The sequence below is a fragment of the Saccostrea echinata genome, unplaced genomic scaffold (genome assembly GCF_033153115.1).
Source record: "Saccostrea echinata isolate AGI-Se365-2 ecotype Australia unplaced genomic scaffold, CSIRO_AGI_Sech_v1 ptg000038l, whole genome shotgun sequence".
Lineage (NCBI taxonomy): Eukaryota > Metazoa > Mollusca > Bivalvia > Ostreida > Ostreidae > Saccostrea > Saccostrea echinata.
Genome location: NW_026889787.1, coordinates 2306571 through 2331547, shown reverse-complemented (window position 1 = coordinate 2331547; position 24977 = coordinate 2306571). Strand labels below are relative to the sequence as shown.

Sequence of the window (24977 nt, the reverse complement as noted above, 5' to 3'; positions counted from 1 at the left end):
TTACGGTTTTAGACATATTTATAAGTAGTACTTAGGCAGGCCTCTAAAACATACTTATGACATTACTGAGTCGGAAACTTAGCAAGCTTTATGTTACGCTCCCCAGAACCTTAGAAATGACTTGAGATGTCTTGGGAGAAAACTTAGGATGGTCCTAGGACAGCTCTCTGAGGTATGTTTTAAGTAGGATATAGACAAAGGAGATTCTTAAGATTATAACATTACAGATCCTGTTTATATTACATGTTCAAAGAAAAAAAATTGGAACTTGATATATTTTAATAACTTATGAAATTAAATCAGTGATGAGTATTCAAAAAACAAATATCAAACTGCAAAAGTTCTTTCCTAAATAATAAATCAATATATATGTAATATATATGACCCCCTCTCTCTTTTAATGATAAAGAAAATATGAAAACAATGTGCATTTTGGAAAATTGGGAAAGTTTTAATGAAGCTAGCTAAGATATCACTTTCAAAAATTCTTGCAATGTACCTTCGAATCTATCAGGAAGTTGGTTTTTGATTATTAAAATTGATTTTAAATATTTAACACACATCTTACAAAATGCCAATTCTTTTACTTTGCTTTAGCGAGTACAACAAAGTACTCTATATAGAAAATAGTATATAGCAGGCAGTATCTTGGGTACTCTATAGAGAGTAGTATATAGCACACAGTATCTTGGGTACTCTATAGAGAGTGGTATATAGCAGACAGTATCTTGGGTACTCCATAGAGAGTAGTATAAAGCAGACAGTATCTTGGGTACTCCATAGAGAGTAGTATATAGCACACAGTATCTTGGGTACTCCATAGAGAGTAGTATATAGCACACAGTATCTTGGATACTCCATAGAGAGTAGTATATAGCACACAGTATCTTGGGTACTCTCTATAGAGAGTAGTATATAGGAGACAGTACCTTGGGTACTCTATATAGAGTAGTATATAGCAGACAGTATCTCTGGTACTCTATAGAGAGTAGTATATAGCAGGCAGTATCATGGGTACTCTATAGAGAGTAGTATATTGCAGACAGTATCTTGAGTACACTATAGAGAGTAGTATATAGCAGACAGTATCTTGAGTACTTTATAGACAGTAGTATATAGCAGACAGTATCTTGGGTACTCTATAGAGAGTAGTATATTGCAGACAGTATCTTAGGTACTCGATATAGAGTAGTATAGAGCAGACAGTATCTTGGGTACTCTCTATAGAGAGTAGTATATAGGAGACAGTACCTTGGGTATTCTATAGAGTGTAGTATATATCAGACAGTATCTTATACTGTAGGAAGTTAGCTTTTCTAGTAATGTGATAGAGTTTGTCTCCCTTTTAAGCACGTTATACAGCAAGTATGCTCATATATATATATATAGCCCTTGGATGGGTGAGAGCTTCGTGTTGAAATATCTAATTAATGCTCTTATCCTCATTCACTCATTGACAAAAATAACTCTAGACTTCAACGTATTATGAACCGTTTAAGAAATCCTATCTTCAAAATGTAACTTCAATTATATCAGAAAATTTTTACCAATAATTCTAAAAATGAAATCAATTCGATTTTTTTTTCTTAGGATAAACATTGTATGACACAATTATATATGCAAGGACATTGCTTTTTTTTTCAAGGGGGGGGGGGGGACTAGTAGCTAATAATTGACCAAAAAAAAAAAAAAACCCAAACAATTCTCTGAAAAATAAAAAAGGAAATCTTCCCAAACATGAAGGGCGTTGAATTTTTGAAGGTTGGTTTTCTTCTGACAATTGTGTTTATTTATGTAAAATTGTTTAATATTTATCACGTCTATTGCATATATTCAGGCATCTTTTAGACAAAATGTCTACGAAGTGTAGGCCGTCACCGGTTCTAAATTTACACGTTTTCCAGAATCAAAACATGAAGGCTTGCGAAGAGAAGTGGACGTAGGCGAGAGCCTGTTCACTTCTCTAAAGAGAATAATGTATGCGATGAAAATGTTGATTCTTTTAAATAAAGCAAGGGCCCTATTGAATTTGAGGTGAAAGGGAAAAAGGTCAAGGACGTAAACTTTTACAATTTGGTTTCAGATAATATTTGAAATAAACATCTGACCACAAAAAAAAAATAACCTGCATGTTTGTTGCACTATATGCATTTTGCTCGCCTTGTTTGTCCATCTTCTTCTCTCGATTACCTTGTTTCGTTTTTTCTTTGTGTGTTTATTAGAAATTAGAAATGCGCCAGGCACTTATACCTTTTTTTTTCAAATTAATGTCGTGGAGTCGTAAAAAAAAACATCGAAGAGGGAAAAAGGCAGATTTCAATTTTAAAAAATGGCTATGGGGAATTCCACTCACACTCCCAATTTTATCAGATTTTTTTAATATTTGGTTACGTGAATGTCGAAAACTCGACCATACTGCAACAAAAAGAAGGGGGAATAGATGTAAATCTTACAAGTTTGATATAAAAAAGACAACATTAACATCCATACTTTAAATCAGCAATAGAGTATACAATTTAAATGTCATATGAAACAATGTCCTGGGCATTTTGAGTTGCATATGGAAATTGGCTGCTTTAATAAGTCTGAAATTATATTTTGGATTTTTTTTTTATGCAAGTTAGCAGCAGCAAAGTCGATCAAAATTACTTGATTGCGAAGATGAACCTCAACGCGGCTTATCTCCCTTTGCTTATGTAAGACCCAGTCGCCGTTCAAATCTGCGCACATCGTCGCAAGCCACGGGTTTTGTGTCCATTCTATTTCCACAAACCCGTGGCTGCCTCCTACCAAATTCTCTCGTTCTCGCGACTGAATCATTGAATATTTATTAAGTGACGCCAGATTTACCTTGACCAATGAAATCACTCTGTAGCAATTTTTGGAACGCTTAAATGGCGGCGCCCATAATGAAATCATGTTTGCTATGCGTGGCAGATTTATTGAAAAAATACGATAGATCCTGAAGAACAGACATGAGTAACGTATATTCTAAAATACTTACAAGGTTTTACATTAAAATACAGGGTTTCGAATGTAGACGTTGTGTGAGAACGCTGAATAGCGTTACTCGTTAAGAAAGGAAATTCGAACCGAAGTTGATGTACAGCTCGTGGTTATGGTTACATCCAAATACAAGATAGACTGATCATTTCATTGGTTCTGACATGAAGCGTCAGATGTTATTCTATTGGTTGAATGTATGTTATTAATATTCATGAGAACGAGAGAAAATTGTAGGAGACAGCCACGGGTTTGTGGAAATAGAATGGACACAAAACCCGTGGCTTGCGACGATGATCTGCGCAGTGTTCTTATATTTTCAGAAACGATCATGTTATATTTTGCAGCGTAATTTTAAGAAATATAATTATAACATAATTATTATAACATAATCACACGATGTTCAAACATGCTAGTACTTGGGGTTTTTTTTAACATCTCATTGCATATATTAAAGATTTTAGTATGTTTTATCTGTGCAATTTCAACACTTCAATCGAGAGAGAGAGAAAGAGAGAGAGAGACCGCAGTCAATCGGCTTTACTTATAATTTATGCATGTGCTACTGTGGATATATAGCACCATGGCTTAAAATTTTTATTCAGAAAACAAATCAGTATTCTTGTGTTAGAAATTAATCCAATTGTAAATTATTTGACAACTTCTACATTCACTTACTCGGGCACAGACCCCCCCCCCTCTCTCTCTCTCTCTCTCGCATTTTCCCATTTTTGTGCAAGTTCTTGAAAATAATCTCTTTTCTCGAAAAACTCGCAGTGATTGCGTGTGTGTGTGTGTGTGTGTGTGTGTGAGAGAGAGAGAGAGAGAGAGAGTGTGTGTGAGAGTGTGTGTTTAAATCAAAAACTTAGACAAATGTACACAAATACTTAAATGCTAGTTAGTATAAGATACATGTGCATGTAAGAAAAAGTAACTTTTAGGTTTAAATAAAGATATATTTCTGTGAAATATCTATAGTGAATAAATTCATGTCCCATTTTATTGACTACATACACGATTTTTTTCCCTTGCCAAAAAATCAGTATATACACTGTAACTATATTATCGTAATGACTGATATAGAAGGTCCGACATTAAGCGAACCATATTTTTAAAATCATATTTCTTGTGACTGCAAAATTACGATGATGTTGTCAGAAATTCGGGTATTCTTTTTCTATATCGCTTTTAAATCAATCCTCGAGTTTCAGATTGCAGACAGAGCGCATCCAAATGCGCCGACATTTATCATCGATCCACGTTTATCGAGAACTTCTTTTTGGGGATGGGGGTGGGTGGGAGGGGGAGGTGGGGGTGTTACTCTTGAGCTGGGTATTTTTCCCGCTCAATATATATCACATCTTTATTTTACACAATTTTATAGTTCTATTTAAATTTTCATTGTAAGAAGATTCAGGTCAATGTTAATAAATTACGCTGATTTTTTTTTTTATTGTAAATTATACAACTTCACTTGGAATTAAAAAAAAAATCATATTGCATATCAATAACGTCATGTATCTTAACTGAAATCCTTTTGGCACTGATCATATATGTATCAAACAGAAATAAGAATATTTTTGTTTCTAAAGTATAAATTTAAACTAAGAGATCATATAAAAACTGGAGGGGAAAAAATCCTGAATTCTATGGGGTATTCAGCATTATTATCCTACTGTGAAAAGCTCTCGTTTTCAGTTGCTGTGCCTAACTAACGATTAAATTCAAACAAAGCTGACTGTACTTTAGAATCAGATAACTCATATGAAAACATAATCACGTTTATATCCACAAAAATGACTAAAATTTACTCAATACAAGAAATACAGGCTAATTCAGAGAATTTGTGTCCCCCGCTAATGGAAAAAAGAGCATGCGCAGTTCAAGGGGGGGGAGGGGTCGGACCTCCCCCTGGATTTGTAGAATTATTAAATGTATACATGTATATTGAAGCAAATAAAAAATGTCATTATGGATATAAAGATTTGATTGCTTATTCTTTAATCTGTGTATAGATGATTCTTTTTATATAGAATATTTAACACACTGTAATAATGATTTTATGAGTTTGTACAGGCCAGATTCACAACTTTTTTTTCATTTCACATGTTGAATACTATCATTTAGTAACCCCCCCCCCAAAAAAAAATAAATAAATAAATTTAAAAAAATTGAAAAAAATGGGATCGTCCGGGATTTGAACCCGAGACCTCTCATTTGTTAAGCAAGAATCATACCCCCAGACCACGGAGGCACTTGATTATACAGGAAATAAAATGCAAACATTGGGTCACATATAATGTTTATATTCATGTTCGATATTGTCAAAATTTTACACAATACATGCTGTCTAATTTAGCCTTTACTAAACAGTTCTAATAGATGTAATTAGAATGTAAAGTCCGCCGACAACCTGTTTTATATGTAATAACTCTCCACATGCCCCGTGCTAAAAATGGTGCCAAGCGACTTTTAATACAATAAATTAAAAAAAAAACGGGGCGGAACACTTTGAGAGGGGCGAGAGAGGCCATAGGGAGTTAATTATGGTATACAATTTCATTGCAAAAGCTCAAAAGCTTATTGAGATATAGCCCGGAAACGAAAGTGTTAGACACAGACAGATTGTATGAATTTACGACCTTGAACTTTGACTTTTTCACCACAATATCAATAGGAGCCTTCCTTAGGCCACAGGGAGTTGCTATGTAAAATTTCATTGCAAAAGCTCCAAGGATTCCCGAGATACCGCGCAGAAACGAAAGTGTTAAAACAGACAGAATTTATGAATTTATGACCTTGACCTTTGACCTTTTAAAGTGTTACAGAAAGACAGAAATACAGACAAACGGACGGACGGACAGACGGACGAACGGACGAACAGACAGACTCAAATAAATATCCCCCACTTTCAGTAAAAGCGGGGGACAAAAGTACGGCAAAATTACATTGGGTCTAATGCGTTATTTACATAAATGGTCTTTGTGACGTCATAAAACCTCAACATCAAGAACTATAAGCGGATAACAAATTTCAATTAAGCAAAGGCAATTTTTTTTTCTAAAAGTAAGTTGACACTCTTTAATACCAGTCTTTATATGGCTAAGAAACCGGAAGGGGGGGGGGGGAATTTTGCCGATATATAGAATGCTATAGAAAACATAGCTACCATATGTCATGTGCTTGTGCTCCCTCAATTATAACGTCTGATGACCCTTTGTTCTTTTTGCTTGTCAAGAAACTTTTGGTAGTTGCTAGTGCCCCCCCCCCCTGAAAATCTATGGTATGTGCCCCCCAAATGAAATCGCTTCCTACGGGCGTGCTTTATGTTTAAAAAGTAATATCCAATTGTAAGAACCGTTTCGTATGACCTTTAAGTGAAACCTGTTATATTCAGATCATATTTACATGTATACATAGGCCCTTTTTAAATTCAGAAATAACGGCTTACAAAAATAATGTTGATATAAAATGTTGGACATTGACTTGAGGCAAGGATTATTGAAGAAAAAAATCACTCCTCTATTTTGTCTTGTCTTTACAGTAATGCCATTCTCTTATATCAGATTAACACTTTTTGAAGCAATTTTATGTTGTAGAAACATTCCTTTTATACAAAATGAACACCTTGAAATTATAAAATACATGTGCGCTGAATAGAAAAAAAAATATTAAAGTCTTCAATTATAAATTACAATTTGAAAATGCCTTAAACTTGGGAACATACTTATTAGTTTCCTACCGGTGAAACAGGAGGGGACTTTAGGTTGCCTCCGCGTCTGTCCGTCCGACTGTCTAGCTGTCTATCTGTCTCACTTGGTTTTCCGCACTTTTTTCTAAACGCTTACAAATAATGAGCTGATATTACGTATGTAATGGATATATGCCGAATACTGTTCTATATGTAAAATTATCAGACTGTTTGAGGCCCGTTAGGGCCGAAAACAGTCTGATAATTTTACATATAGAATTGTATGAGGCATATATCTTACTTAAAACATTGCTATTTAAATGTCCAAAAGTTACCTGAAGGAGTCCGATAATTACACAATAGGAGTTCAGGCGTCAATAGTTTTCTACCTGAAACCATCTAATAAGTACACAAAAGAAAAGAGAAAGTTTTTTTTTCTTTAGACAGTGAAATCAGTGAGTGAACTCTTTTGTTTCGTTCATTCAATGGCAGTCGTTTGGCTTAGCAGGAACTATGGACAGTGGTTAGGTGATGAAGGATTTTTTTATGATTCGGAATATTTTTTTATTAAGTGCGTTTGACATTGATACAGATACAGTGTTGGATGATATCTTCAAAATGCATTTAAAGTAAAAATGAGGATTTTTATTTGAAAATTTTGATTGGATGATATGAAAATCTTGGGTTTAAAAGTGCGGTCATTGGCGAACAAACCTCGTTAAATGAAGAGATTCGCAGACTGGTTCTTTATCAGAAATGGATTTAAATTGGCTTATTCACAGTGCTGTATCGAAAATGCTTTGCAAAAAACCGAATGGAAAGTGTTACTTTTGAGGGAGGTTGAAACTCCAGTTTCTTCTTGGATTTGCTATTTTTAACAACTTAATTTCCTCGCATTCGCTTTACCTTAATTTTTTCTCCCTAACTTTTTTTTGGTTTCTGGACAAATTAAACCTTGATTTCACTCTACTTGTTGTTTTTTAACTACTGTCCGATTTTGTTATCACTGCCGTCCGATAATATATTATTGGACTGCTAATTATTATTATCGGACGGCTACAGGTAAATTTTTAGACTGCAAGAACAAAGGCATGACGTCACAGCAATGTTTTAAGTGAGATTATCTTGATGAGTTACAGATCATGTTTGAATTTAATTCTGCTTCAATGATTTTTTACGGAATTAGGCCATTTTAATTATTTAGGATTTTTTTTTTTGCAATTTTTTCTCTAAACGCTTGCAGATATTGAGCTGATTTTTGGCATGTGATTTTACCTTGATTTCGTTCCATTTCATTGATTTTTGACGGAATTATGACATTTTTAATTTTTAACGGGAACCAATTTACACTTGCCGGTAAGAGACTAGTATTGCTACTGCAGTACTCTCAGAATGCTTGTTGATCATAATTTTTAACATTTTTTTTAGATGAGGTCTCCAAACTGACTGATGACGAGGTGTGTGTGTTATTTTGTTTCCTGTGTTTTGACTCCGGTCCTCCTGACTTCAGTAACACAGAGTTGCTGGGCTTGCTTAAAGAGATACGACGGATAGTGTGCCATAAATATAATCCTGTAACAAGTGAGGAAGCACAGCAGACTCTGGACAGACTGAAGTCACGTGATTACCTTTGGGAAGATAAGGACAAGATAACGAAGGACACAAAGGATGAGACAATGTATAGGATAGCATCAATAAAGTATCATATACCATTCTATTACAGTAGTTATGACACAGCCAGTGTGTACCTGAGATCAGAGAGATACAACAGTAAACCTGGAGAGAAGTGTTTCTGTGGTGGTCCTAACTCTCATTACGGACTGAGTACTGGTAACTCTGATGACATACTGCTTGCTGGTTACTCTGATTACTCACTGATACGCCGTCTACAGATGAACATACTGACTCACGTCACCATGGAGGACACGACTATATATGATGACATACACCAGATATGTAAGTCAGTGTAAAGAAATGTAATTATTTCCGAATTTAGAAAGTGTTTGAAACGATGTTTTTTTTTAATTCATATATTTCATGATATGATATCTAGATGCTGATCCTTTTATTTATACTTCACGAGGCATACACATTCTACAATCTGTAGATGCATATAAAAGTATTGTTAATTTAATAAAGTAATGTTCATTTAAATCGAACTCATTCTTGATTAGTTCTACCTACATATGTTATTTATATTTATCTAATTTTATCTAAGATAAATTTCTAGTATTGAGTTTTTTACGATATTCATTTTTTTTTCTACAGTAAATGTTTCAGTTAATATACTAAAGAAGGGTGAAGATAAAAGAGAAGAATTTCTAATGGATCTAAGAAGAGGAGGGGAGGCTGTACATTACAGAGGAAGATCACAGGACAGTGTAGATCACGTGACATGGCTCCGGAGATACCTGAGACCTGACATTGTGAGATCCTGTATAGGCCTCCATCCACACAATGACATTTACATCATCGACAACAAAGCTTACAGAAAACGAGGTAAGAAGAAAAATATGTAGAATTGTGTAAGATTATATATATACACTGTAAGGTTCCTTGCACTCTATCATTTATGCATGCCTTTTTCAACAAGGTTAAGGCCATTCTAATTTTTTTTCTATGTTTAGCGTCCGCGTGCGCTTTGGTTTTTTAACATCCCGTGTCAGGAAAAAAAAACAGAATTAGGTGTCCTGAAATTGATTATTCAAATCTTTAAATTCTGTCAATTTCTCTAAAAATATGTCTACAATATATTATATTATGAATATATTAAGCATATAATACCTTGATTTTGCTGAAGAATAGATCTTTCTACCATGGGCGCTTAGTTTCTGGATGGTGTATTTTGTGTATCATGTGTTTTTCTTGGTGTGTCTGAATACTCTCATTAATATTTTAAAAAAAATCACTGAAATTAGAACTTTTTAAAAATATCATTTTACTGTATATAAAAAGAGTGAAGGTATGACAGTTGCCATCTTGCATCTCAAGTGGTGCTCGGTTCACGTTTGATTTTAATCTATCTGTACGCTTTTCTCCAGTCTTACATGACATCTACTCCCCCGCAAATTAAATTTAGATCACAGAGCTAAGTGTATTAACTTAAGTAAAAATAGTCCTTTCACCGTATACGTACAAATTAAGAGAACTAAAACATACTTTGAAAATTGAAATATGGTGGTCAAGAGAACTGCATGTTTTTATAGAATTAAAAAGATATAATCTACCTACGATATTTTCAACATAAATAAAAAGTGCATAGTGTCTAAGTACCCTCCACCAATGCTGCACGGAGACAGATTTGTTACCATCTTTCAAAAATAATAATTTAATGCTTAGCCTCATAACTGCAACGGCATGTGAAAACAAATGGTGTAACGCGCGTTAGAGTACGTTATATGGTGTTTTTGAATGCCGTAGCTTTCCACACATTTTATAAGCAGAATACACGGAATGTAAAATTTGTATCTGTAATAACAATCCTATATTGCATAAATAACATTTGTCAAATTTTTTTTTAAAAAATCCAAAATTTCACAACCAATAAACTCAACAATCATTGAGATAGGTATTACATATGTAGTGGCATGGAGACCAAGTATCCGGACGCCATTAATCCGGATGGAGTATAGTAGAATGCAACGTGGAAAAAAAAAATGTTGGCTTCTATTATTGTTTTTCTATGTTTATGAAATCCTATCCTTGATGATTTGCGTATTTACATCACCTCCTACTTTTCGATAAAAAGTAAAAACGAAATATTGTCCCTTAATTCCATAAACTGTACACGTGAACGTTCCACGGAATTTTTTTTTTAAATCTTAAAATCTTCATGATACACTGCCGTTTCCCCCGTTAAAACTGTCAGTGAATTTCATAATATATATATGTTACATTTTTAAATTTAATTATTTTTCTTACCCGTCATATTTCTAGTACAAACTACATATCATTTTAAACATCAAATCCTGCATTTTTGTTCCGTGTGAAAAAGTCATGGAAATCGTGGTATTACAATGATTACTGTAGATTCCTTATTTTACGCGAGTACTTATTATCGCGAAATGACCCAAGGACGTCAAATCGCGAGAATAATAATTCGCGAATGGTTGATTTATCTAGAGATTTTACATACATTAAAGCACCATAAAAATAAAAGCGAGTAATTTTATTTCGCGAGCGGTGCTTCTCGCGTAATTACGCGATAATTTATTCCTCGCGTATATTTAGGAATCTACAGTAATTGTAACATTTATGCTGATGTCATAATTTGAATATTTTTCGAAAAAGACTAAACTTATCAACATATTGTTGAATTGTAAAGCAATTTTTCAATACATGTCGCCAATATTCATTCAGAAGTTGATGTAGGAAATATTCCAAAAGAATGGAAGCTTTCTGGGATGCTTATAAAAAGGCTAGTAACAAGGTTAAAGGACATGGACGGGCAGGGTACTCAAGAAAGCCTACGAACTTCAAGAACCGAAGATTTAATTGGTGAAGTGGAGACTCCTAGTTTAGCAAACCTCTGAGAAAAGTGTCAGATGGATGTTTTAGAAATTTATGCTGGCAATATCAGCATTCCCAGCTAATATTGAACTTTGAAATATGAGATGAAGTTATCAGCGTACAAATTTTCAATAAGGCCACACCAATTTAATTTCTTGTTCGTCGGACATTTGATGAAAAAAGTACAAGTGGGCAAGTGGTTAAATAATATTATTGCTTTTTTGTAGGCAAAAATATTAGACGGAGGGTGAAAAAATTTGAGCGGACAATTATATTTTTTCTGATTTGCAGAGTAAGCAGATTTAAAATTCGAAAAATAGAGCGGAAATGGAATAGAAAAAAGCACAGAATTTCCATGGTGTGGGAAATTGAAATTGATATTATTTGTATAGTTTTGCTTAAATACGAGCGCGCGGGTCGGACGAACAAAATATTTTATTTAAGTGGCCTAATGCAATACCCCAAGGAAAGAGTTTGACCTCTGCATTTGCCAATCTCAATCTTTGGGCCTTTTTCTGTAGGGGTTCTTTAGAAACAGGGTCTGCAATCCTAGACCACAGATACTAAATGAGCTCAAAAAGAACATAAATCTTCAAATAAGGAGTGTCTAAGCAAAAATGTGTGACAGGGTCATACAAATTTCAAGAAGCAACTTTTATTTGTAGTTAAAATAGTGGAGATCATTTAGAACATGTAATGTGGGCTATTGACGTTGTGACATTCAACGTAACAAAAATGACGTAAATTAGAAATTTCGCTAATTTTCATTAATGTTGGAGTTTTCTTCAAGTGTTTAATATTTTAGTTGGTAATTGTACATAATGAATCTAGGGATACATGCATCAAATTGAAAAAAAAAACACTTGTCTGTATTTTTTTCCTGTGTTTGTCAAATTGAAGATTCAAAATGTAACATATATTATGAAACACCCTGTATCATTCGTATTGTTATAATTATGCAAATATAAATACTGAAACGCAAAAGAAACGCAACATCCTTTTTTAGAGGGGAAAATTATATAAAGGATATAATTTTTTATCTAAAAAGTACGGATATTTTCAACTTTGTAAGTATCGATAATTTAACGGTTCAATGATTTTCATGCCATAATCGGAAGTTGTTAGAGCCCGCTTAACAGAAATCAAAAATTGCATGTTTAACAAAACATTTGACAAAAATATGGCGTTTGAAGGGTTTGTATCTGTTTATCATAAGAAATGCAGCAATATTCCGCAAAATAAGTTCTTCTTTCGTTTCTGAAAGTGATGCCAAGGCTTCCCGAAAATGACTTAAGTATGCATTTCAAATGCTCTAGCTGGAAAATCTGAAAATAAAGGTGGTGGAGAATTGCAGATGCAAAAATGCACAACAACACGCCTCAACAGGCTCATACGTATTATTAGCATGAATGATAGTCTGTGGACCGAAAGTCCAAGTGTTACTACACTGCGCTATGTTAGAGAAAATTCGACTTCGTCATCTGAAAAACGGACATTTAAAAATGGCAACGAATATTTTTTTCGCTCAGATCTCGAGATTGATGAACCTATTGCATCGTGGAAATCAAGTTGCAATTGTTGTGCATGACAGTCTTCCACGCTATAATTGAATGGCTGAGAAGGGGGGTGTTTTAACAGTCTTGTGTTACTTTCTAAAGTTAAAAGATAAACATTTAACATTGTTATCAAGTTTCTGATGTTTTTAAATCGAATTTAACTCAACTGTATTCAGTTTTGAAAATCATTTGTTAAAAGGTTCAAATATTTGTAGATTACTGCTTGTCACAAGGAATACACATGTGAAATATGAAAGCCATAGCTCCAACCAATCAAAAGTTATGGGCAAGGTTAAAGTTTTTGCGGAAAAACAGACAGACAGACAGCTAGACAGACAGACAGACGGACGGACAGGGCAAAATCTATATACCCCGAATATTCGATACGGGGGCATAAAAATGTAGGAGATGTGTGTTTTTCCTCCCCTTGGTTGAGTTATTCCTCCTGTTTTCCGAATAATGTATTTCACACTCAGATACATTTATATACATCTATATTTCAATGCGCTTTTAAGTTTTGAGTTTGTACCAAACTATGATTTATAAATAAAATTTTAAAAGCAAAAAATCTATTTTTCAGCTTGGATTTTTCTGTGTGCATTTGTAAATTTCTATTTTCGTCTGAAGTCTGAAAGAACGGGTCGTTTAAAAAACTCTCAAAATTATTTTGGCAGCCAGTTACATGAAGAATTTTTCAAAATTAAACGATAGTGTTTTTTTCACATTAAAATATTTAGATAGAAAAACACACGTTAAATTATCAAGAATACGATTAACCAGTCAACCGCGTGGTGCATTGGTTATAGCGTTTGCTCTAGAGTTGCGGAGTAAGAAGTAGATCCTCATGTTTCTGGTTCGAATTCCGCTGCTGGACGTGCATGGAGACCGGTCCTTCGTATTAGACCGTATCAAGTTATCAATTAACCGAGGTCCCTTTCGCAAAAAAGATCCCACACTGCTCAATGGCCCTGAGTGTCGAGTATAGTCCTAAAATTGCAGCCCTCCAACGGTAAGTGGTGGCGTCTCCGTATGAGTGAAAAAATCTCGAGATGGACGTTAAACAAAAACCAAACAAACAAAACGATTAACCATATTTTTATGTCGCCTGCAGAGCAACACTTAGGGATCACTTTACCCGGTGTCTGTCTGTTTGTCCGTCTATAGCTGTTTGTCTGTCCGTCTGTCACACCTTTAACGTTAAAAGATATGGATTTAATATTTTTCACATATATAGCTTGGCAGTATGGCTTTTGTAAATATCATGGTTACCAACGTCGTAATCTTTGAGCTTGACCTTTGACCTACTTTTCAAAAAAGTTCATGGAGCCGATATACAGCTTATTTTACGTGATATTTATGAGCTAAGTCTGTGCTATTTAGAATATTCACTGTTTGTCGTTTTCTAAAAAAAAATGACAGCGTTAAAGTGACCTCTGACATCCTTTTCAAAAATACTTCGAACAGTTAATTTAAAACTTGTCTTTTGAGTTTTAGAGGCAGAGTTTCGATAACTAGCATATATATCACATGTTTATGAGTTTGTGACACTGTACTTTGAAACAATGAAATATACAGTTACCATGCATACTATAAAAATACATCGGATCGGTATACTAGAACGGATCACACTTCAAATAATGTTGTAGACTGACAACTGCTGTAAAGACAGACTGAAATCTCACTCTATTCACGAATCTATGGGATTGTTAATGATTATTTCGAAAAATTTCAATTTCATTGTTCAGTTTGGTTTTGAGCTAGGTTGGGGAATCATATATTTATTTTATTCTCATATATGATATTACAATTGATATTCTGTAGAAGTCCTTCTATCCGTTAATTGACGTTTTTTTTTTTCTTTGCAAGATGAACTATATAACTAGAAGCAAATTAAAACAGTAACTTTCTTTCTTTGGTTGTTAGTTCGGGAATTAACGTTACTAGAATACTTGAAAACAAAAGAACCGTCATAGTCTGTTACAAAATTGAAAAGGACACCCCCCCCCACCCCCCACTTTTGCAAGTTTTGTTTTGAATTTATTTTTTAACGATATATGTTTTCTATGTTTTGGATTGAAGGAAATTCGTGAAAAACGGAGAGCATTTTAATTAAAAGCTTTCAATTTCACTTGTTAGCATTATCTATGCGAACGCAGTTTTAAAATCCACATATTTGACTAAGTTAGACCCAATTCAAAGCCAAGTAAATGTCTTGAAGTCTTAATATCCCAAGAAATCCTTTCCGATTTTTCTTTGAGCCGAACTCAGTGCAAGTGCTATAAACGCTAATCATCGATATTCCCCTAAGAGTGATTCGAGACAATTGATGGCAGAATCTTAGGGAGGAGGAAAAAAAGTACTTTTACAAATGTTTTCTTCGTATGTCATTGATAATTATAGCATTCATTTCCTTAAATATGATCAGTTATTTTGCTATACCATGCTTTCTTCTACTTTTTGTTGCATGTGGAATTTATTCTAATTTTAATTTAGAATAAATGAAATTAATCTTGGAATTTAGCGATTTTTTGAATGATAACCTTAAAATAGTTCTGAATCTAAGGAGAATCAATAGTGTGCAAGTCTCTCTCAGACACCGCGATTTACCCCATACCCTGCATATTTCAGGTATCACACCGTTCATTGACCAATCAAAATGAACTTACATGTAGTCATGTGTAGTTCCATACATATCAAGTTGATTTTTCTTTCTTTTGAGAATTTTTTTTAATTTTCTTCCAGCCTGTGTTTACAACTTTGGTACCTGTGCCTAGTAAATTTTATGTACTTTGTAAATAAATAAACGTTTTTGACAGGAACTATTTTTTCCGGGGCATAGGAGGCTACTTCCTGGGGTGCACTCGAGATGTTTATAAACACATTGAAAACACGTGAATCAGCCCATTTCACCCCGCATACATCCTTAGACATATATTTCTGAAAAAAACCTGTCCTGTGTTTAAAATGGGCACTACTTGCGTGGTCAATGAAATTGGGTAAAATTAATAACCTGTGACATACTTAATATACTTTCTAACATCAAATTAAGGGTTACAAATTCCAACATTTATTTTAATTTCCTTTTTTATTTTACATTGATAAGGATATTGAAATCATGCCCCCCCCCCCCCCCCCGCCCTCGAAATTGAAAGGCCTCATTTTGTTCTCTGAAAATAAAATTTGAAATCTGTAAAAAGCTTTTGGATCCTTCCTTCAACACTGCTGACATCATTTGTCTCGCATCACTCTCATGGGTAATATAAAGATTAGCGTTAATTGCGATATGATTGAATTCAGTCTAAAGCTAAACCGGAGAAAATCCACAAAATTTCTTCCCATGTTTGTGAAAAAGACGCTTTCTTGATTGTACAAACCTTTTCTTAAGGTAGCTAAACACAATTTTGTATTAAATCCACTAATCCAGGGAGCTTTTCCCAGAGAGAAGCATGACGGGTAGGGATTTGCCTGCTATTTATAGGAAGTCTACATGAAAATTGCATCCTTTTTAGCTCACCTGAGCTGAAAGCTCAAGTGAGCTTTTCTGATCACCCGTTGTCCGTCGTCCGTCCGTCTGTCTGTCTGTCTGTCCGTCCGTCCGTCTGTAAACTTTTCACATTTTCAACTTCTTCTCAAGAACCACTGGGCCAATTTTAACCAAACTTGATACAAAGTACGCTTAGGTAAAGGGGAGTTTAAATTGTTAAAATAAAGGGCCAAGGTCTCTTACAAGGGGAGATAATCAAGAAAAGACAAAAATAGGGTGGGGTCATTAAAAAATATTCTTCTCAAGAACCACTGGGCCAGAAAAGCTGAAACTTATGTGGAAGCATCCTGGGATAGTGTAGATTTTAAATTCTTAAAATCATGACCCCCGGGGGTAGGGCGGGGCCACAATAGGGAATACAAGTTTTAAATTGAAATATATAGGAAAAATCTTTAAAAATCTTCTTCTCAAGAACCACTGAGCCAGAAAAGCTGATACTTATGTGGAAGCATCCTGGAGTAGTGTAGATTCTAAATTATTAAAATCATGACCCCCGGGGGTAGGGCGGGGCCACAATAGGGAATCCAAGTTTTACATTGAAATATATAGGAAAAATCTTTAAAAATCTTCTTCTCAAGAACCACTGAGCCAGAAAAGCTGAAACTTAAGTGGAAGCATCCTGGGGTAGTGTAGATTCTAAATTGTTCAAATCATGACCCCACGGGTAGGGCAGGGCCACAATAGGGAATCCAAGTTTTACATTGAAATATATAGGAAAAATCTTTAAAAATCTTCTTCTCAAGAACCACTGTGCCAGAAAAGCTGAAACTTCTGTGGAAGCATCCTGGGGTAGTGTAGATTCTAAATTGTTCAAATCATTACCCCAGGGGTAGGGCAGGGCCACAATAGGGAAACATTGAAATATATAGGAAAAATCTTTAAAAATCTTCTCAAGAACCACTGGACCAGAAAAACTTAATCTTATGTGGAAGCATCCTGGGGTAGTGTAGATTCTAAATTGTTCAAATCATGACCCCTGGGGTAGGGCGGGGCCACAATAGGTATTACAAGGGGGGAAGTCTGGTAATGAACAGCATGGCCAAAGTTACTCAGGTGAGCGATGTGGCCCATGGGCCTCTTGTTGTTTTTATTTGTATAAAGTAGATTCTTATCTTAGCATTAAATGAACAAAAAAAAAAAAAAAATAGAATAAATTTTTGTGATACCTTTTAATAGTGGGAGGTAGCTTTCAAAACATCCGGTTTTCACATGTGTAGAATTGCATGTTTTGAGTAGCAGGTAACGCTCTTTCAAAAGCTGGAAAATGTACCCTAAAAGTACATAAAAAGAAAACCTTAGGACTTGTTCTGTGAAATGCACATAACGTACGAGGGTTGTCCAAAAAGTTCGTGGACAAATGCTTAATTTTCTTAATAAAGTCCGCAAAGGCAAACGTGTACAATAATATTTTAAAATAGACCATGACTTAGTAATTATATAAAAAATTAAAACAATACACACTATTTTATGAGCATTATAGGTGTAAATACTTTGTATATGCAAGCCGCATGGCCCAGTCTGACGTAACGCTAATTTCACGATAACGCCAAGAATATGGATTTTGAATTTTTATCGCATGTTCAAGGACACACGCTTATTTTCTTTATTATGCCAAACTGCCAAGTGTGTGCAATGTTATCTATGTATAACTGATTTAATTTTTAAAATTCAAAACAATACACGATAATTTACGAGCGTCATCAATATGAACACTTCGTATACACAGGCTGCATAGCCCAGTCCGACAGCGCTAGATTTATAACAACGTAATGAATAGGGATATCCAATTTTTCATCAAATAACAGTGATTTTCCACTTCTTAATGTGTCTCCGAAATTTAACACACCGTTGAAAAATCGTATACACCAATTACAAATCAATGAACTAAATATATTCCAATAATTTCAAGTTGTTTGAATAAATATTTTGTGTCTGACTTCGTTTCAACCATATTTAAACATAATTGTATGATTGGACGCTGTCTCCTTCGGATGGCTGACGTCGCTTTTTCTGTCAATTTTTGAAATATACTTCTTGCGGTTTTCGCTTAATATTCTCACTGTCTATTTAGTAAGCGATACTAAACATATCAGAAAATGACGACAGCCGCTTTATTTGCGACACATTTAATTTTTATTAAGCTTTGACTCGTTTTATAAAGAAAATAATCATTTTAATCAGAACACTTTATTTAAAAGTTTATGGCATTTTAACCCTGGTCCGTGCTCACTATCGGCGACCTTTAATGACCGCGATTTTGACAAAAATATTAAGTTCAAACAATTAAAACCAAACTATTCTGATTTGGATTTTCATAACTAATATTTTGGTATACAATAAGTATATCTTGAACCATTCGTTTTGACAAAAACGCCATTGTCCACGAACTTTTTGGACAACCCTCGTATATTGTCAGATTTTTGCACTGTATGTTGATCAAGGGAGCTAAAAATGCATTTAGGTATACTGCAAATGGATGCATAAACCACCCAATATCCCTAATGTTTCATGTGTAAAATACACCCTATTAGTAATTGATCAATGTATTATACTAAGATATTTATGAAAATTAAAATTTTATCTTTCCATCGATATATAGGAGTCTATGTAATAAGCCTCCTTTTTATTTCTTTATGTGAGTCATTTTTGCTTGTCCCTGATCTCATCAAGTAACGTCCTGATAACGTCATACATAAAACTGTGTTTTGTACCCAAAAAGTTAGTGGGCTCTTTAAGATTATTATAAGGGAAAGAGTTGGTGTGTCATTCAGAATGCCGACGTGTAATGATCAGGTACACGTGTTTATTTATTAGAGATCCATATCTCTTCCATCGTCTGATAAGCTTTATCCACTGATATTTTCTTCTGTTACGATTTTTTGTTGTTGTTTTTTTTGTTTTGTTTTTTTTGTTTTTGTTTTTTGGTTTGTTTTTTTTTTTTGGTAAAAAAAATTACGACTTTATTTTAACATGTTTAATTCGGTAATTTTCGAGTTGAAGAGTGCATACCGACAATCAGTTATGATAGACCGGCATATCGATGATGTAACGTATCCAACACAAATACCTGTCCCACCTGCCTACCCGGAAACAAAACTCCCCTCCGTAACGAAAGATCACACCAAGGGTGATAATCATGTTTTCCATTACCAAATTATTTTGATTTGCTTTTAATGCTTAAGTCAATGGCTTAACAAATTTTAGCAACTTGGCTTACCGACTCCCCCCACCCCACCCCCCAAAAAATCATGATCTGTTGGTTGATTTTTTTCCTTCTCGTTCCAAAGGTAGGTAAATTTTTGTAGCTTCCTGTCCAAATAGTACTAGTAGAATTTTTTTTCCAAAATGTGAATACATATATAGTGTATAAATTCCTGTATAAATTATAGGAAAACAAAACAAAACAAAACAAAACAAAAACAAAACAAAACAAAAAAATATACGACAGGAGTTTTTGGTGGTTGGGTATTGTACATCCTTAAATCCACGATTTTTGTCCATGAATTTGCAATATTTTTAATCTTTAACTCTTTGTATAATAAAGGAATTTCTAATTAAATATTTATATATATTGATCATATGCATAATAGACATTTTATAAAAGAAAATTCGTGCAAAACATTTATTACGATGTAAAATTCCAAAAAACAAAGGATTAATTATGAATTATATATAGAGAAAGAAGTAAACAGCCAATAGTTGTAAATATATACATTTCTTTAATCCCGACTGAAATGCTGTTTATTCTAAAAAAAAAAAAAAAAAAAAACAAAACAAAACAAAAAAAAAAGCTTTGTTTTCATTTCAGCTAAATACCATACCTATTCATCAGAAGTCAGATGTCTACTGTACTGCTTACTGTTAACTGAGAAATATCAACTGAATCTCAATGAACAATCACACAGAATCACAAGGGACGAAATCAGAAAGAGATATTTCACTGATATCACTGATGACGGCTTGGTAGATCTTCCTGATGGAATCACAGAAACACATAACGGAGTGATGACCTTTAAATCAGACGATATCAGACATGACGTCATGTACGCCTTTGTGACGGAGTGTTTAGTGGAGGGCAGTGATTTGGATTTTTTTCTGACCACGGCGTCACGTGACGTGATATCAGAATACTGCAGGTCTTGGTGGTATAAGAGGAGTGAGGGAGAGAGATGTCTGTATATACCGGGCAGACCGGAGAAGATGTACGACCCCTTCGTGGACAAACTACAGCTGGACATCATCACACACTGTACCATGTCTGACGGGAGCATTCATGACAGGACCATTAAACGTTGTGAGTAGAATTGCTTTAAAAATATTATTTTTCTAAAGTTTATTAGCAGTTTTTTACCTAAATAGCTACAATCTTATAGATATATACATGTAGTTTATGTAAAAAGAATAACATGTAAAAAGGTTCTTTTATCCTTTCTACTACATGTAATACAAATGTATATGGTTACCAACATTTAAAATTTAAAACAATTCTCTAACATTTAGAGAATTGTTTCTTTAATTCCCTTTTTTTGTACGAATGAATCGAAAAGTATGCAGCCTTCAATGGCTGTAACCTCATACGCTATGTGTTAGAAGTGGCATTCATTTATTTTATTTTTATACATTGTAATGAGGTTTTTCATCGAGTCCTTTGATATCACGTGTCAAAGGATACAAATGCCGACATACAAGGTCTTTCTAAATATAAATATTATATAATCGGATAGACCTGTATTTTCTAGTAATAGAGTAGTAAAATGTTGCAACGTTTAAAAATGAACGTGATTCGCTGTCGGCTCTCATTACAACTTATCAAAATTCGAGTGCAGTAAACGTGGTTAATCAGCAAATACTCGGATTGACCGGTACTTTCTAATAATAGATTTGTTTCCTTAAATTTTGAACAATCTTTCTTAAAGAAATGTAACAAATGAACCTTTTAAGAAAACATATAACAAATAGGTCAATATGCTTTTCTTTGATGTCGATATATCTATTGATCGACCTCATGAAAGGTATTATTTGTATAAAGCTTAACAGCTACCTCCAAGTTATTTGAATCATGATATTTAAATACTTTTGCTATGATGGTGTATCACTGCTTTACATGCATAGAAAAGACATATTTTATTCAAAAATGGCCCATGCACTTAAAAGCCTGCTATATGTATGCTGTACTTAATTGAGCCACATATTATAATTGTTGTGTTATGTAAATGGTAGAAGTTTTATCAAGGAAGCGGGGTGTATCTAATTCTTAAAAATATCATTGTTAACAGAAATGTACCGCCCAAACATGTAAAGTAAGCAGCAAGTCTTGTATTATTAGTTTTATCTAATGCAAACAAACATTGATAAATGCCTGCCGTCAAGAGAAAAGGACACGTAAGGTGAAAATTTCACACAATGAATTTTTTGAAATATTGATAGCCCGACAGTTTCTGAATGCAAATATACATAACTTTTAAAATTATATCATTTTTCACTACTTTATGGGCATATTAGTAAGGCGCTTCAAAACAACGTTGATGTTACTCATTAAAGACGTAATGACGTCGCGTGCGGGAAATTCAGTTTCAAAATATTCTTAAAAGTATTCAAATAACCTTAATAACTGTATAAACTTGAGACAATATTTGATTTCTTCTTCCAAGTAATTACATGTAAATTGTCAATAAATGCATTGAAGGAAAGTTGGCTTTGTTCTCTAAGAGCAAATCAAGTAATGTCGAAAAGGGATTGGGGGAGGGGTGTGTGTGTGTGTCTGGACAGGATCTGGGAACGGGTTAAATTCAGTCGAAAATATTACCTGTACAACTCCACACTAAGCATTCTTTTGATATTTAGTATTCTAGGTCAAATAATAAAATATATAAAGCATTTGTACATTAAAATATAAGAAAACTACACAAATGTCCTGGAGAAAAAGGGACATCCAACCCAAATAAAACTCCATGTTTTCCCTGTATCACCGATGAATTCTAATGGGAAAAAAATCCAGGCACGCCATGGTGTTTTAAATTGTTTCGAAAAGTTTAATTCGTTCATAAAAAATCATCAATAATTTTTTTTTCTATTTCAAAGTGCATTTTCCTTTAAAAACGCTGAAAAATTGTTTATTAAATAAGTTTCCAGTGATGATACAGTTCTATTTCTTCGCCTGCCTTTGATATCTATACTTATAAATTAATAAATTTTGCAAATAAACTCCGAAACGGGTGCACCAGAGTTCTTACTTACTCCTCTAACAATACACTAGCTACAAGCTGATGTCCGTAAACTATATTTAAATTTCACTCGCATAGTAAGTATCGTACATTAAATTAAAAGTCTACTTTCATTTTCTATAAACAGCCATGAAATAGCTAAAACGTGAGTAAGGTGGCGTTTCCGGTTGGCGGATCTAGGTTACTGGCAATTTTTAATGAAACTGACAACAAGCAATCGTTTATTTATTACAGAAAACGTCATCACTGAATTATTCAATCAAAACTCGATTTAAATTATATAAAAGAAATAAGTTGTGATAACCGATTAAAAAGGGAAATGTGCAAAATATTTTCGTCATTCACCGATCTTTATATTGACGGAAGCTTCTAGAACATCATATAGCATCGAGCCCGATGTTAAGAAAAAAACAAGGCGCTTATAGCTACATGACCATAAAAAAAGCTTTTGTGTAAATGGTCATAATTGAAATAATGGTAAATCACTGATAACACTATAAGTTGTGAATATGATTATATGTCGAAAGACTATTACATATACATGTATGTAGTAGGTTTTCCTAATAAATCTATCGGTAAAATTTGTATATATTCCTTACTGAGAGCATCGTGGCAACGAACCCGAAGTAAAATTTGTTCTTCGTAATAAACTTGCTTACATGAAAAGAGAAAATTCAGGCCCGTAGGAAGCAATAGTAATTTATATATCGGCAAAATTATTGCCCCCCCCCCCCCCACGTGCCCCCCGGTTCCTACGGCCATGATTAATTAATGAAAAAGGTATTGTTCAAATACAATTAAAGATGTAATATTTTCCGCTTTAATCAATGCACAGTTAATTTCTGAATACAATCTTTTATAGCTGCAATAATGTAGCCCTCTCCTTTTTTGAAAGGGAGGGGGGGGGGGGCAGAGAGAGAGAGAGGCCAGAAAATATCAGATCAAAAAAAAAAAACAAAAAAAAAAAAATCGGAGAGAGCTACATTATTGCAGCTTACTCTTTTGTATCAAATACTCAGCCTATTCATAGGGCGTTAAAAGCTAATTTTTACACAGGTACTTGGGTCTTGGTTTATAAATATGTATGTACCTATTATTGATAGGTAAAAAAGTAAAATACATTTTTACATATCAATAAGGTACAAACATATTTATAAACCAAGACCCAAGTACCTGTGAATTCCCCCCCCCCATCAATTTATTAGTAAAATGTGCATATTCGTTGCTTTTATCCTTGACGGAAATGAAATAAGAGCATCTGAAGTACAATATCCATAACATAGTATAACAGGTTTCACAATAAACGTCAATTAATGAAATTGCTATTTTTCAAGTTAAAAAAAAAATAATAAAACAAAACAAACACAACAAACGGGGGTTGGGGTGGATAGGTAAATCTACTTCCTGCGGGATTTGAACAAAGTATTTGTTCCTGCTATAAGCCTGTAGGCTGTCAGTAGAAAACTACAATATATTTTCTGTCGGTAGTGGTATAAATTCAATTCCCCGCGCTTGCGCGGGATTTCATCTAGTGGATTAGAAACAGGAAAGAGAGGCACATAATGATATCTTAGGGTTGTCTTATAAAAATTTATTCCGTATATGAAAACTGATACTTTTTGTCAACTTATTTTTTGTTACAAGTAGATCACACTTAATCAAAAGCGGTTATAAATGCACCTGTCCTTTGATTTCTTTCTTTCTTTATTTATTTCGGTTTTGTTTTTGTTTGTTTGGATTTTTCACCTTTCGTAACTATAATTGTTACTGTTTAATTTTAATTTTCCCCTTCTCGACGCTACTAATACTTGTACACAACACTTGAAAGGACAGCTACTGTAATTTCAAAAAGAAAACATAGATAATGATTTCTGTAATGAATGATTCCTAATGTTGGAATGAATTGGCAATGCACGATCGTATTGCCAGATACTTATTCTCACCTGCCGGACATAGAAACATAACCAGCAGTCATGCACCTGTCATGTTTAAGCTATAATAAAAGCTAAAAGGTGTGAGTTTTTTTTAATAATTAATTCTTTAAGTCATGTATTGACAAAAATTCTTCCTTACATATTTCACGGTCATCAAATTCTTGAGAATAAAAGAATTATCAAACCTCATTATATCTATTCTATACAATGCTTATCCATTCATGTGACATGGCCATAAAACATATTTCTCTGTTGTCGTCGTGCTTTTCATCATATTCAACCATTTCGAAAACCTTCTGGATTTTCCCGCCATGTTTATCATTCGTTGAAGGAAAACTTCCGCGAGCAGCAGATTTCACAAAATTAAAATAGCTGAAAGGTTTCCTCTGCCAAATACTGAAGAAACAAGCTGTCTTCTTTATAATAAGGATGTTTAGAAAAAAAACAAGAAATGACAATTGTCTGTGAAGTGTCAAAGTGACTTCAGTAAAGTGTTTCAGTCTGACAGTGAATTTG

General features: G+C 33.9%; 1 protein-coding gene across 1 annotated transcript in view; it reads left to right on the top strand.

Moving 5' to 3' along the window:
* Window positions 1–24977, top strand: part of LOC133200334 (uncharacterized) — a 35517-nt gene that overhangs the window by 1286 nt on the left and 9254 nt on the right. The window contains exons 2-4 of the mRNA XM_061336152.1: window positions 8123–8650; window positions 8963–9193; window positions 20112–20597. Of these exons, the coding sequence (XP_061192136.1) occupies window positions 8123–8650; window positions 8963–9193; window positions 20112–20597 (1245 nt within the window). The remainder of the gene's footprint in view (window positions 1–8122; window positions 8651–8962; window positions 9194–20111; window positions 20598–24977) is intronic.